The 15134-nt window shown below is 40.8% G+C and overlaps 1 protein-coding gene across 10 annotated transcripts in view; it reads left to right on the top strand.

Annotated features, from left to right (window-relative positions):
* The window catches only part of LOC128768026 (adhesion G protein-coupled receptor B1-like), a 157600-nt gene that overhangs the window by 27547 nt on the left and 114919 nt on the right, over window positions 1–15134 (top strand). For all 10 annotated transcript variants that reach the window (XM_053880548.1, XM_053880549.1, XM_053880547.1 and 7 more), the window contains exon 2: window positions 5105–5942. In XM_053880548.1, coding sequence (XP_053736523.1) covers window positions 5216–5942 — 727 coding nt within the window. In that variant the 5' untranslated portion in view covers window positions 5105–5215. The remainder of the gene's footprint in view (window positions 1–5104; window positions 5943–15134) is intronic.

Genomic DNA, 15134 nt, shown 5'->3' with positions numbered 1-15134 from the left:
AGGGTGAAAACCTGAAAACAGAAAAAGCAGGTGAATTAAGCTCAAACCTGAACATACTGGACAACTGAAAAACACTCGGAAACTAAACTCACGATTCTAAATCACTCCCTCGGTGGTGGTTCTATGCACACACACACACACACACACACACACGGATCACAATAAGAAACAGAACGGAGAAACAGAAAAGACAAGTTCAATCAATAGCATGCACATGCGAGCAATAAAACTATAAGGTAGCAAGCGAGAAGGACATATAAACACTGTACACGGGAACGGGAATATAATTCGTCAGTCGAGTCACAAGAGATTGGAGGGTCGAGAGGGAGAGATTTACCACTGGAACTCGAAGTGACCATCTGGAAGGACAGACTGGAACCCAGGTGTAGAAATCCTTGCAGACTGATCACTGGAATGAGATCCACCTGCGCTGCCATTAAGCTAGAAACAATTGGATGAAAACAAGACACAAGACACCGAAACTCAGGACACAAAAGAAACGCACATAATAAAAAGCAAATATGACAGTCATGTTTATTTTACAAGGAAATAGCGGAAACAAGTTGCGTAGCAGTACAGAGCGTCTTGATTGATCTACGCTGCTCTCACAACACAAACACAGTGAGAGCGATTACTGACAATGAAGAAGATTTAAATCATTGAAGTACAGATCCAGATGTCAGAAATGATCAATGAATAGTCTGGTGATCTTCAGCAACTTGGGGAAAATCAAGTTGCACCTGTCCTCCTCGCAGTTCACCTCATGCAGTCAGCTGCGCTGCACAGCACTGAAAGCAGTTACTGAAGAGCGCAACATTATTCATTCAAGCAAATCTGTCTCTCAATAAAGTCAAGTGTTTATCCGCCCGATAAAGGCGAAAACGTGAGTTATAAAACATCCACACACATCGCGAGTCCCGGACCGCCATACTGTGCTGCTCTCCAATTCCCAAGCGCAATTTTCCTGCAGCTTCCAGCTGCATACCTCAGTGTTCTGGGAGTTTGAGAAGTTGTTTTTGAACCGTGTTGTGTGCCCAGACAGCGATCAGACCCTTTACTGCCCAGCATTTATCATGTTTATGTGGAGTCACGCTGTATACGTAGTTTCCGGCATCTAGTGCTGAGTCGCCTAAGGCGAGAAGCTCACTACCTGTTGAGAGTTTCCCGAGACAAAATACAGGTCTCCAGGGTTCAAGTCCACGGCCAATACCCGACTCGCTTGAGTTCACATCTTGGACTTCTGAGCCAAAAGAGCTTTGTCTCGAGACAGAACCCGCAGTGTGAAAGCGCCCTGAGGGTTCTGCCTCGGGTGGCCTGAATGTGATTTGCCCCCTGATGTGCAGCCTCGCTCCTTTGCACCTCAGGCGATGTCCTCAGCTGGTGGCGCTCTGCGCAAAATAGCTGGTTTGAGACCCCCGACGAAGCCACCATCGGCTTGACCGCCTTATTTCTCAGTCACTTCTTAGCATTATCAGTCACCTCAGATAAGAGCTGATGACGGACCACCGCAATTGCCGAGTATTTCACAGTATTTCAAGTACAGATCCAGATGTCAGAAATGATCAGTGACGTACACATAGGTTGCGAAATTTTTACATAATCGCACAGTGACTCTGATCTTTAGTAAAGCCATACACAACCACCTGACTGGCTTAGTTACGATGGTACAATAACATGACGAAAATTGGCATGTGAGGTTGCATAACTCTCAACAATAAACTCAATTCACTGTGATACGACATGAAACTGAATAGTTCCCAAGATGCTCTGCAGGCTTGTGAACCAATCGACTCTGTGCCTGTTCCTGTTTCATTCTGCTTTGTTGTTCTACATAAACAGAATGGAATATACCAATGTATGTACATATGTGCATTTTTCAATATATTTTAACCCTATTGTATTTTATCATGGATGGGATTTGAGTTTCCTCAAGGAGAGAAAGCAGGATCCTCCGTCGTTTACTTGAATGATGAGCCACAATTTTGAAGAGCTTGCTTCAGACAGTGAGGTCACATCGATAATGTGTCATCATGTTATCCTGTCAGATCTTCTTGTTTTCATTTTAATGAGTCATTAGTTTTTTTTTTTTTTTTCCTGCGTGCTTGTATGCATGTGTGTGTCTCTGACATTTGTCCCTTCTTTGGAATACACTGTGAGAACATTTTACCATTCATGATTTGCATGATTTGTATGCGCATATATAACGTATGGCAAGTCATATAATGGCATACGTTATATGACTCTGTTTAATGTATGGCATGTATTTCACCTATTATTCATTGTTGATCTTCGTAAAGTCCGTTAAATTCAATGGAGTGAAGATGAGACGTTCCAATCTGCAGCGCCGCTCACATACACAGACAGAGAATACATGCAAGAGACATATGCTGGACACGAACCAGCAACCTTGTGACACACAGGGATGTGCTTTAGCCACAATATTGCGCTTAGCTGCGACTGGCTGGTTTAGGAATCAAAGTTTCCTCAGACACATATTTGATTTAACAAAGTTTAACCGGTTATATGCCTTTTCATCATTCATGACTGAAGTTCGACAACAAAACTTTTCGTTTTCAAAGAGATTTAATTTTATGTTGCACCTATATTGATGTTAGTGTTCCATAGTCTCATTACTTTGTAACAGATTTATTATTTGAACCTTGAATACTATTTTTGTGATTGCCATGCATTGATTTTCTGAGTTAAGAATCCACCCATAATGACACCATAATTTAGTGGTATTAATAATTAGCTTTAAAACTATTAAAATTACATTATTATATTTTCTATATATATTGTTATCGTGCATGTATTTTTTTTTGCATAAGTTTATATGAATATAATTATTCATAACATATCTAGAATGCTCACCACCACCAATACATTTCCATTGAATAAAACATCCATAATCATTTACACCTCCCTGATGGTAGTCTTTTCTGCATGTCTCCGCTGTTTTAATACGTTTCATCTAGGGCTGCACCGATCAATCTGTCCGCTGATTTATTGGCACGATTATTATTATTTACGTATTCATTCAGCAAAAATGACAGCCAAATTGCTTCTGGGCAGCCCAGACTCATACGCAGCATTAAGACAAGATACATGGCGTCAACTAACCACTGCAAATTTGAGCACTAATGGATGAAGGCTAACTGCAGGCGAAACCGGTGCCACAGAGTTTATTGTTTTGTACTAGTAACCAAGTTCCGTTGTTGAAGACCAGGGGTCGCTATCAGCACCTAGGTGTTTATTTGGCTTATAAACATCTGATTTTATTGATAGACTGTAGGGAGGGGTGATAACTTATTGTACACGATATATCGGCAAAAACAATCTCCACAATGACAATTCTGCATCTCCCGATAAATTCGATAAACATGTGGCACCCTCATTGCATTGGACCTGCATACATGATCTTGACAAGACTTTGACGGCATGTTGCGCTCTCCATCTCTGCGGCAATTTAGAGCCGACACCAGTGTCTGACAGTTGTGGAGAGAGTGTGGTGGACTTTGCTTCACGATCGCAGTTTTAAACTTATTTTCAATCCAGGGAACCTTCGATGATGACACTGGTCGACTCTCGGTGTTTCTTTCTGACGGGGTCATCCGTCTTGGTTCATATCAACACAAGCAGTGGTGAAAATAGTAATAATGTATCCAGACTGGTCCATACTTAAAGTCGACTGTTAAGAGACATGAGCTACAGCAGACACACGGCTCTAACCTCTAATTAAAACTGGCAGAGCAGTCTGTCAGACAGGAGCAGGTTCTACCAGAGACGTGACACTTAGAATTTCTCATCTCTACTCTTGGTTGACTATTATATTTCAACATAAACAAATAATGATGTTGGAGACAAACTTCACTACTAAGTCTCATCATTAAACAGTTTAAAGAGAGGCTGTAATTTCCAACACATGGAATAGAATTCAAATGTATTCATTGTGATAATTTTTTTGTCCACATCGCCCATCCCTGACAGGTTTACTTTAATGAATAATGTTCACATGACATGTTGGCCCTAAGTTGTCCTGATAATTTTTACTGCAGCTCCCTCACTTGTGCAATGGTTGTGTCCATCTTCATGATGAAAAGATGCCCATTGATGCAAGCAAACCATACGTCCTGAAGTGATTAATGTATCAATGCACTTCAATTAACTATTGCAGCACATGATTTGTGAACCTGTCCAACATGATGGACATGAAGGTGCTGTTTATGGGCACAGGTGAAAATGTGAGTCAACAGCTGAGACCAGGGGCCTCATGTGGTGCCCTCACCCATGTCTGTACGTACGAAGAGTGAAAACTGCATGAAAATATGCAGTGCTTCACACAAACTTCAGAGCTGGTTTATGCTAGTTTCCATACATTTCTCCTGGTGTTGGTCCATTGAGGGTAGTTATACGAAAAACTGGTACGTGCACATCAGAGACCCATGATAAAAACATGCTGAAGAACTGTTTTTCAGAGGCCACACATACAGTATGTAATCCACATTTAAATGGCTTTGTATTATATAAAATTGAAACAACTCACACCTTTCATCGATGAATAACACCTCTCTGACAGCCGTAATTAAACTACACTGCATATGATCATCCCCTGAACTACAACTGCGCAATGGCACATTCCTAACCACTACAATCAACAATGATGAACATGGTAACACATAAACATGTCCACGACTAATGTCACAACACGCAAGCGAGAACTGGAGACATTTTCATTTGATCAATATGCACTTCAAATGTGATGCAGAAAAACAATTCACCAACATGCATGAGCGCACAATCCATAGACTCTAAGTACCAGCGCTGTGGTTAAAAGTGACTACAAGCTGACAAGAAGCTCTTGCCATGATTTGCAAAAGCAAGAGTGAGATGTGTACTGCCAGTGGCTCATCTGCCCTAATTCCGACAAATACAAGAGGTCATAACTGTTTTAGTAGTCCAACAATGGGAGATACAATGTTAGACCTGACTTGAAACACAAATATGGAGAGTGGACAGCGTTTCCATTGCAAAAAAGCATGCTAATTTTATATTTGTTTCTGATGAACTGAAGTCTGATGGACATTGTGTCTCTTTTCTTTCATAGGTTCCTGAGGTCCATCATTGCAGCCACTGTGCGGCAAGTGTGTCGGAGTTACCTGCCACCCCCACATCCCTTTTCTTATCTGACCAACGGTAGCTTGAATATTTAAAAGCCATGACTGGAATTGTTTTCTGGCCACTTGGAAATGAAAGGTGGCCACTGACTCAGCCAATTTTGTATTTGGTTGCTCTGATGCTAGCAAGTTGGCCATGCCTAGCATCCCCATTTGCCCCAGAAACTGACTCCTGCTACACCTTAGTCCAAAACCGGTTCTTCGGCTCCTTCCTGTCATCATCAATGTTCCCCAAAGTACCTTGTTCCTGGACTTTGCAGAACCCTGATCCAAGGCGATATACAATTTTCATGAAAATAACGAAACTGGATGAAATCTGCATGCCATCACAGGTGCTTACCTTCCAATATGAATCATTTCTAGAGACCACGCACACTTACATTGGCATGGAAAGCTTCGATGAGATAGTCAAGCTGTGCGATGCCACTGCTCCAGTGACCTTTCTAGAGGCTGGAAAGCGATTTGTCCAGATGCAAAAACGATTTGTACCAGCAGATAGCAGTTCTACAGGAAAAGGTGGGGAATTCAAGTCTGAGTTCCTGGTCGTCAGCAAACGAAACCCCAGCATGGCAGCCTGCCAAATGCTGTGCCAGTGGCTGGGAGACTGCTTGACCTCAAGCACATCCAAAAGACCGTGTGGTATCATGCAGACACCATGTATGTGCTGGCAGTCTACGGCGATCAGTGACAGCTGCTACTTCAATGGACTGTACATGGGAAATTGTTTACCTGAAGAGAAAGAGAGCCCAAAAAATACCCAGGCAAATGGTGAGTTTCAACTCTTTTACACTCTATTCTCCACATTGCCACATTTTAACCGAGCAATCTGGGTTGGTACTGATTGCATCAGAACCTTTATAAGGATGATTCTTCAACCAAAACAGTGGAATGACCAACACTACAAAAAACATTTTTGGTATGTTACTCTTGAGGTGCAGAAAACACTACTCACAGGTAGGATTGGATGGACCAAGTTTTCACCAAGTTTTGAGCAGTCACATGGACCACTGTGAGCGATCTGTCATTGTCGGCTGTGGTGACTGCTGTAATAGTTTAGCGTTTGAAACAGTATAAAAAAATATATATACATGATTTATGAAATGAAATAAAAGTTTGGAATCTGTACAATCAATCGTATTACATATTTGTGCAACTGAATGTAATGATGACCTCGGGGAACATACTTTTTTTCATACTAGAATAAAGTGTAATCCTCATCCACTTTTTCTTTTTTTCTGTTATGGACAAAAAACAATGTTAATGAAGTTATTATTTATTGGAAGTTGATCAATATTATTTTTGTATATTCAGATTTTTAAAAAATGAGGTGATTACAATTTGGGTTTCAGTTTGGTCCAGATTCCTGGTTAAGGTGAGCCTTGTGTTTTGGAAGGTTAAGTTAAGGGGGAGAGGCTGGGAAAAGGGTTAGGTCATTGAGAATCTTCACAATGTCCCCACAGGGAGAACAATACAAAAATGTGTGTGTTCTTGCGTCTTCTATCTTGAGGGTTAAAACTACAAATTGCTCGGTTATTATCACTGTTTTTTTATTTGGTTCAGAGTAAAGGTTAAGTTTAGCCATTTGTTTTAGATGGTTAGGTTTTGGGTGAGAGGCTGGGGAAAGGGTTATGTCAATGTATGTCAATGATGGTCCTCACTAAGATATGAAGACAAACATGTTTGTCTGTGTGTGGCTTGATGCATACAGACAGTGGGACTAATATTATGCAATACATTCTGAACATTTCAGTCTTGTGAGTCATTTGAGAAATGTTTATTTAGTGTTCGCTGAGCAGTCTCTCGTGCTTGAGTTCAGACAGACGGAAGATTATATTCAAACATTGGCATCATTTAATCAGTCCAATATATTTTGTTGAAACAACAGAGATATGGCATGAATGTGGGTATTGTTTTTAATTATTTAATTTGCTTCTTGCTTTTTCCAAGTCAAAATCATAACCATTGAAAAGTAGGAGTAAAGTAGACTGGATTCAGAGAAGCATGTAGAATAAATAAAATGACTCATTTGTTGTGCGCTGTTGGCAACCCTGTCTAAGTAAAGTTTTGGGGTGACAGTTTTCTCTGCAGTGCTCCACCCTGGACACAGCAGAACTGGGGAAGACGCTGCATCAAATATACATTGTACAATTTCACAGTAGTTCTACTCGACATGATCAGTGACACTAATCCAGTGTGTATGTCCTCTGCAAGGTTATTATAGTGATAGTGAAAAGTAACAAAAACTTGAATTGTAAATTATTTTCGTTAATTGAAATAAAAATACATGAATTCCCTAAACAAAAACTAAATGCAATGGCATGGTCTGTTTACAGAACGAATCGAAACAAACTAAATTATAGGTAAATTGTCCTTTAATTTTGTCTTTATTTATTTCATAAAGAAGCATTTTCAGATGATTTGGGCTGCATTTATTTTGGCTAGTTTGGTTTTACAACAGCGGCCGGCCAGGTGCGGCACGTCAGGTTGTGACATCAGTGCAATTCAGTGTCAGTAAAATGTCAGAGGACTTGAGAGACTGAGATCCAAGTTAGAAGACCATATCTCATAACCAGATGCAGAGTGTCACTAAGTAAAAAAATATGTTGTTGTTGGCTGCATTAGATGAGGTCTATGTTTTCATTTCACCACCGTGTTTCTTTACATAAAGACAGCAATTTTAAAAATACTAATCCTGGAGAGGTAAGGGCATGTAGATGCAGCAGCGACTGCACACAGTGGTCACTGGTGGTCAACTGGTTTTTGTAGTATTTACTTTAAGAGCGGAGGAAACAGGTTCATTCAAACTTAACTGTGGTCTCTGGAAATCTCAGTTCATGTCATTGTAACAAATTCTAAAATTACGGACTTGTCCAGTGACGCACTCACGAACAGTCTCACCAGCAGGGCGATTACAAAAGTACACACGTGTGAGAGCAGGTTGGGGCTTGTGTGTGTTTCAGACCTTGTATTTCATTCTAGCTTTGTCTGTGTTTTCAGATATGCGTATGTTTTGGAAAATCATACATGTGTAGTTTTGCACTCCAGTTACGCATACGTGTCACTTTTGCAAAGATTATAACCCCATACTTAAGCTTCTCTTGGCTTCTTCACACCTTAAGCAGGACAGCCTTTGTCTGCAGGTTTATTCATTCCTTCTGTACTTAGCAAGTTAACCAGTGGCAGAGCATGGCTCTTTCAGACATGGTTGGGATGCCACAAGGACTTCAGCAGCATCTTAAAAGTCAGTGTCTGATAGGTACACATGGTATTGAAGAATTGCCTCAGCTGAATAGTCTAGAATGGCTGACCTTAGCCTATTGTCTGGATTCAATAAAGTACAACAGAGTACAACAAGGATCTTGAAGTGAGGGACTCAGGAAATGACATCATGTCTGTATAGCCACATAAAATAGGTGAATCATAACCAATCTGTGATGAGGCGTGAGGGATGTTTAGGGAGAAAAAATATCACTGATGCCTGCGTATTTGAAATGACAATTGCTAAGTAATAATTTTGTAATGTATCTCCAGAGCACCAGCCCTGATTTTAAGTCCAAGGGAAGACTAGATTAAGAGAATGAATTGCCTTTTGCTGATTCATGAGTCACACCAATTAATCTTATTTTGAAGTCACTACTAATGCTGTGATTTGATGTTTTTTACTGATCAGAGTCTCTTAAATTGACTATAATACATTCCGAAGTAATGCAAGTACAACCAATCGCATTTTCTATGTTTATTAAAGCAAAGTAGAAGTGACAGAGCAGGAAAGAATATACAATTATTTGAAGATGATCACGTCAATATTGCTGTGAAAGACGTAAGTAAGCTGTGATGTAACATTAATATCATCTTAGACAAATACACTAACTTGATAGGAAAGTTGTGATCTTTCCTACTTTAACCGTAAACCTCAGATTAATGTGAATGCACATCAATCTGTGAACAATGACAAAGAGGCAGCAACTTACATGGACGTGACTCAGCATATGCCACAGAAGAAGGAACGTGTTTTTCAGTTGAAAGGCTGACTGCCAGTAGCGGGCGCAAAAGCCTACTTTTCCATCATCAATACAAGGTTTCCACCTGGATTTTTTGAAACTGTGAAGAAGTCCTCACACGGTCCGTCTTTTCTTTTGTACGGCCAGAATTTGCAACTTCAATTGCCTGAGCTATCAACTTCGGTCATTATCAGGTTTCACTCAGAGTTTTTCTGTTAAAATCATGCAATTTTAATGCATTTATTCACATGATATTTCATCTTTAAAAGGAGCTCATCTTTCTAAAGTCATAGCATCTCTCATCTAAGTCATGGCAGTGCATGCAGCAGAAACCCTGTCATGTATTACACCATGGGTTCGAGGTTGTGTTGGATTTGTGGCCATGAACTCAGCACAGACGAGTCACATATTTCACCACAAAGTATTTTCACTTGTCTTAGTCTTTAATTCATTCAATGAATTGATTGACAGGATCATTTGCATTTTATATTTTTACACATTGCTTTCTGTCTCTTTCATTGAGTGTTTTTTCTTAAATTTGTGTTGTCTTGATCTTGTCAATTCTAATTGCATTAATTTAATAAAACATTTTTAATAGTTTCCTGTGAACTCTATCACAGAAGGCGCCATCATTTTATTATTATAAAACATCCATGACATTAAACATGGATGCCTCACTACCAAACACTAAAAAATAGGGATAATTGGAAATCAGAAACAGAAAATATAAGAGCTGTGAAATGTTCGAGAAAATAGTGACTGAATTGCATGCAATGTAACAATTATGTATGTGTTGTATGATGGTCAGGTAGACATGGTAACTTGTCATGTCAGCGGTATGCAACAGAATGGTTGAAAAAATAAGTGTGGTTTTTGGTGTCTGGTTTCATCTAATGGAAAAGAAAAAAAAAAACGGTGTCCTTCCAAATGTCTGTCCTTGAGGTTTGGCTCATTGGATCTGCCTCCGGGAATTGTTTGTCTACTGATTGATCATCTGATATTGGATAGCGCTGGGTATTCCCTAACAGAGAAATGGGTAGATGAGGATGCAGAAATTGAAAAGGAGTAGAGTGAGAAACAGTTCATTTAATCTCTGCCCCTGATTCTCACTAGTTTTGTGGTTGTGTGTAACTGTGTGTAAATCTGTGATTGAGGTCCTTTTTTGTTGTGTTTTGACAGTTTTGTTTGTGTTTGTTTCTGTCAATTGGTTCAGTGTTATAGTCAGTTTTGTGTTTGTGTGTGTATTAGTTTGTGTTTGTTTGTATGTTTGTTAGTTATAGTAATTTGTGTGTTGCTAATACTCACTTTTAATCTTTGCAGTCTTGCAGTTCCTATGTCAGACCCATTGTCTTGAAAACCCTCATTGTTGTATTCGGTTTTTAATATGGATATTCCGATCAGAATTTTTGCCGACGTTCACCAATACCAATCACGTGTATTGACAATGAATTTGTAATCAAAATGATGAGACTTTCTGTGTCCATGATGTAAAAAAATGAACTTTAAATCATTTTAATTCAGAAACGTTTTACATACCTCTTCATGGAAGCAAAAAAAAAAAATAGAAAAAGCTTGCTTGAATTCAGCAATTATTCTGAAGCACATTTGATTCAACTGAAAAATATTTGATTAAACGTGAGATGTTGCAGTTTGGTGAATCACTAGAGACTTTGCTATGTCCATGAAATATTTACATACTGGCTGCTTGTAGTCGGATTCCTAGACAGAGAGCACTGCATTGTGAAAGTTTCCACTCCGGACTTTTTCAAAAGTTTCAGATTCAGGTGGTTACCAACAAATTTCCTTCGCATCCTGAATGTCATGCTTGGACCGGCGGGTATTCCTAAGCGCCAGCTTTGCTAACAGCCTGCTGCACTAACAGTCTGCTGCTGAGGAACCAGCGGTCTCACTTTCATCAGCCCCAAAAACTCTGTGTTGGTGCTTTAAATGGTGTGTTTGATCTTGATGCACTTCCCTGCACAGCATTTTCCCACGCATGTGCTGCAGGACGCAAACTTTAAATGACAGATTGAAAGAACCTTCACAGCAGACATGCCGCTACCGAGTGGGCAGCGAGTCGGGAGGAGCGGACACATCACAACCAGCGGGTCTTCATCCGAGTGCCGGCTGTCAAACGTGATCGGTTATTGTGATTGGCACCGATAGGTAGTGATCAGCATTCACCGATCACGCTGAAATTGGCCGATCATGATTGGTGACCGACCGATCGGAGCATCCATGGTTTTCAACCTCAGTATTCTTTATCAGCAAGCAGTTATTTCTTATGTGTTCCAATCTGCCTTCTCCCAATTTCTAACAGCCTTCTTCTTTAGCATAACAAATGGTCTTGTACTTCTTTGGTTGGTGTCCTCCCCACTCCTTGACTCCGTAGGATGTGAGTGAGGGAGTATCAGAGTACAGTCGGGTATTAAGAATGCTCTTTCTTTCAAGTAGAACTGATACAGATATTTTCATTTTGCTGTTTGTTATGTGTTTCCACGTGAGCTGCTTGTCTATACTGAAACCCAAAAAGTTAACCTCTAATACTTGATCTAATCTCTGTCCGTTGTCAAGGACAAGTTACCATCTGCATTTGAATTACATACGACCATGAATTTAGTTTTATTTTTTTTTTAATACCACCTATTTTTAGTTTCTGAATTTCTATATAGTGTGACCATCAACCTTCACTCGATCACTTTGCATCCAAGTACGAAACCGCTGGGATGAGGATCAGCTCTAAGTCCAGGCCATGGTTCTACCCCCTAGGCACCTCCCTTGCGGAGGTGTGTCAGGCACGGCCACCTGGGAGAAGACAGAGGGGTCGAGCCTGGACCAGGTGGATTATGTCTTTTCACTGGCCTGGGGGTGTCTTGGGATTCCCCAGTTGGAGGTGGTCGATGTTACCCGGAGGAGGGTGTTTGGCACGACTTTCTGAAATTACATATTATTACATACATTTTATTATTACATTATTATAGACCTCTAGAACGTCACACATATGAAAACAGTGGAATTGTCAGGACAGAAGTGGAGTTTCCAGAATTTCAACAAGATGGTTATGTTGTTAGATTTTTCACATTTAAGTTGGAAAATTCTTGGCAAGTGCTCTCATGAAATACTGGTGAATACCCCATCACTTGCTCTGAATATATTTGCTTCACCTTTTACATTTACATCAATCATAGCAAGGTACTGAAGGCAACAACACAGTGATTGTAAGTAGGGGGAAATGCACCTGAAAATTTGACCTGAAGATTTATTCCCTTTGTGATTTTGTGATTCGGCATATTGTACCAGAAGATGGTACAAATATGGATCTCAAGTGTATCATTGACTTGCTTGTGGCTTTTTTTTTTTTTTTTTTTATAAATGTGAGATATTGTTCGTGGACAATTAAAATGATTAAAAACAACTCTCCCACTTTGCCATATGCTTCATAGAGTGACAGTGACAGCGTGGCTAGTGCTAATGTAACCGACTTCATGTTTGCGAAAGATTCTTCTAAGTTTCTCAGAGACCCAGCCACATAGGGAATAACAATGCCGTTACGGTGCTCAACATTGTTTTCTTTGTCCTTTGTGTTCCCTTTTGATGTTTTGGTAAAGGCCCAGTTGGGGTAGCCACATTTTTGGAGGGTATTCCTAATGTGATTCTGCTCCTTCCCTGTTCTCCTAGGTGTTCTAATCACTCCGTTTTTGTTCTAGTGGGTGATGTGAGTCAAACTGGAGGTATTGGTCGGTGTGTGTTGGTTTCCTGTGCACTTCAACGTTGAGACTCCTGTCTGCTTCATTGTTAACCACAAGTTGATGTGTTGTGTGAAGGTGCCATCAACATATCTGAACCGACAGCTGGGTGGTGTGCCCTTGTATGAAGCCAAAGCAGTGTTCGCAACTTCCTCCACGTACAGCTTCGCAACTATGGGTGACACTGGACAGCCCATTGCACAACCGTGTATTTGTCTGTAAAAAAGATCCTTTGTATTAGAAGTAGGTGGTGGTGAGGCAAATGTCCAACAATTCACATATATTCTCTGGTGAGAGACTGGTTCTGTCAGGTAGACTGAGATTGTGGCTGCTTTTTACCACGGCGACCGCTTCGTTGGTGGGGATACACGTAAAAAGGGACGTGACATCATATGAGACCATAGTCTCATCCACATCTCGTTTAGTTCCCTGTATCTTTTGTGCAAAGTCTGTTGAATTGATGATGTGGTGGGTGTTGTGCCCTACCAACGGTGCCAAGAGTGTGGCTAGATGTTTTGGCAATGTTGGATGTCATAGAGTTTATGACAATAGGTCTTAAAAGCGCTCCTGCCTTGTGGACCTTAGGGAGACCATACATAAATACGCAGGATGTCTTCCCCTGGGTATAAGCGGAAGTAAAGGAAACAGTCCAACGATTTGGACTTCTGAAGTCTTTGCAGGCAGTCAAACGGCATCTTCTTGTATGAGTTGGTGGGATCCCTTTTTAAGGCTTCATTTGTGTCTTTGTCGTTTAACAGGCTTTCCCTCTGACTTTGATAGTCAGCTGTGTTCATAACCACCGTGCATCGGCCTTTGTCTGCTGGTAGGATAGTGACATTGCTGTCCTTCTGGAGTGCTGTCAGAGCCTGTTTTTCAGAATCAGAATCAGAGTCAAATTTATTGCCATGGTCAGTGGGGAGCCCACTAACTAGGAAAGTGTTTTGGAATAATGTGCAGTCAAAAATAAATAAATAATACAATAAACTAAAATAACAACAAGGCTGTTCACGAATTCAACAGTCTGACGGCCGAGGGGAAGAAGCTGTTCCTGTGACGGAAGGTTCTGGTCTGGATGGACCGTAGCCTCCTGCCAGAGGGAAGAGGAACAAACATTCCATGTCCAGAGTGAGAAGGGTCGGCTCTGATCCGACCTGCACGTCTCTGGGTCCTGGAGACATACAGGTCCTGAAGAGGTGGCAGGCTGCAACCGATCACCTTCTCAGCAGAACGTACGATGCGCTGCAGTCTGCTCTTGTCCCTGGAGGTGGCGCTGTTGTACCAGGCAGTGATAGAGGAGGTGAGGATGGACTGGATGATGGCCGTGTAGAACTCCACCAGCAACTTTGTTGGTAGTCGGTAGTTTTCTTCCCTTGTTAGATTGGGTGGAGGGATTTTTTGCTTTCAGTGTCGCTGATATTTTTGTTATTGTGTATGGCAGTTTCTGTGGCAGTTATGAGCTCATCTACGGGTATGCGTTCTGGAGCAACTGCATAGTTCAGGCCTTTGGATAGCACATCCAAAGGCCATTGGGTCATCTTCAATGTAGTTAGTGCTTATGGGGTGTAACCTTAGGAGATGGAGACCTTTTGGAGTGAATTAGAGAAACTGCAGGAGAGTATTCCCAGAGGTGAGAGAGCAGTCATTGGGACAGACTTCAATGGACATGTTTGTGCAAGAAACCGAGGTGATGAGGAAGTGATGGGAAAGTTTGGCATCCAGGATCACTGAAGGTCAGATGCTTGTGGGCTTTGCAAAAAGGATGGAAATGTGGTCAATACTTTCTTCCAGAAGAGAGAGGAGCATAGGGTGACTTACAGAAGTGGAGGTAGGAACACACAGATGGATTAATTAAACATTGCTTTGTCGGATTGTTTCTTTTGATCCTACCTTAACAAAGTTCGAGAAGTCTGTTGGAATTCTTCCGGGTGCTTGCAGAGCGCATGTGCAAATGCTGTGTTCATTTACCTGAGCAAATTATCTATTTAAATGGGTTAATCGATCTCTATCAGAAGTCACTACTACTGTTGTGTTCTTTATTGATTGGGGCTTATACATGGATTATAATACACACCAAAGCAATACACTTAAAACCAAACTAATTTTACAAGGTTTATCAAATAAAAACAAGCATGAAACAGCCAGAAAAGCATGTGTACATACATAGAATCCTAATGATCTTGTCAGTTACACCAAGGAATGAGTTTCAGACTGAG

The sequence above is a fragment of the Synchiropus splendidus genome, chromosome 12 (genome assembly GCF_027744825.2).
Source record: "Synchiropus splendidus isolate RoL2022-P1 chromosome 12, RoL_Sspl_1.0, whole genome shotgun sequence".
Classification (NCBI taxonomy): domain Eukaryota; kingdom Metazoa; phylum Chordata; class Actinopteri; order Syngnathiformes; family Callionymidae; genus Synchiropus; species Synchiropus splendidus.
This window is presented reverse-complemented; position numbering and strand designations above follow the sequence as displayed.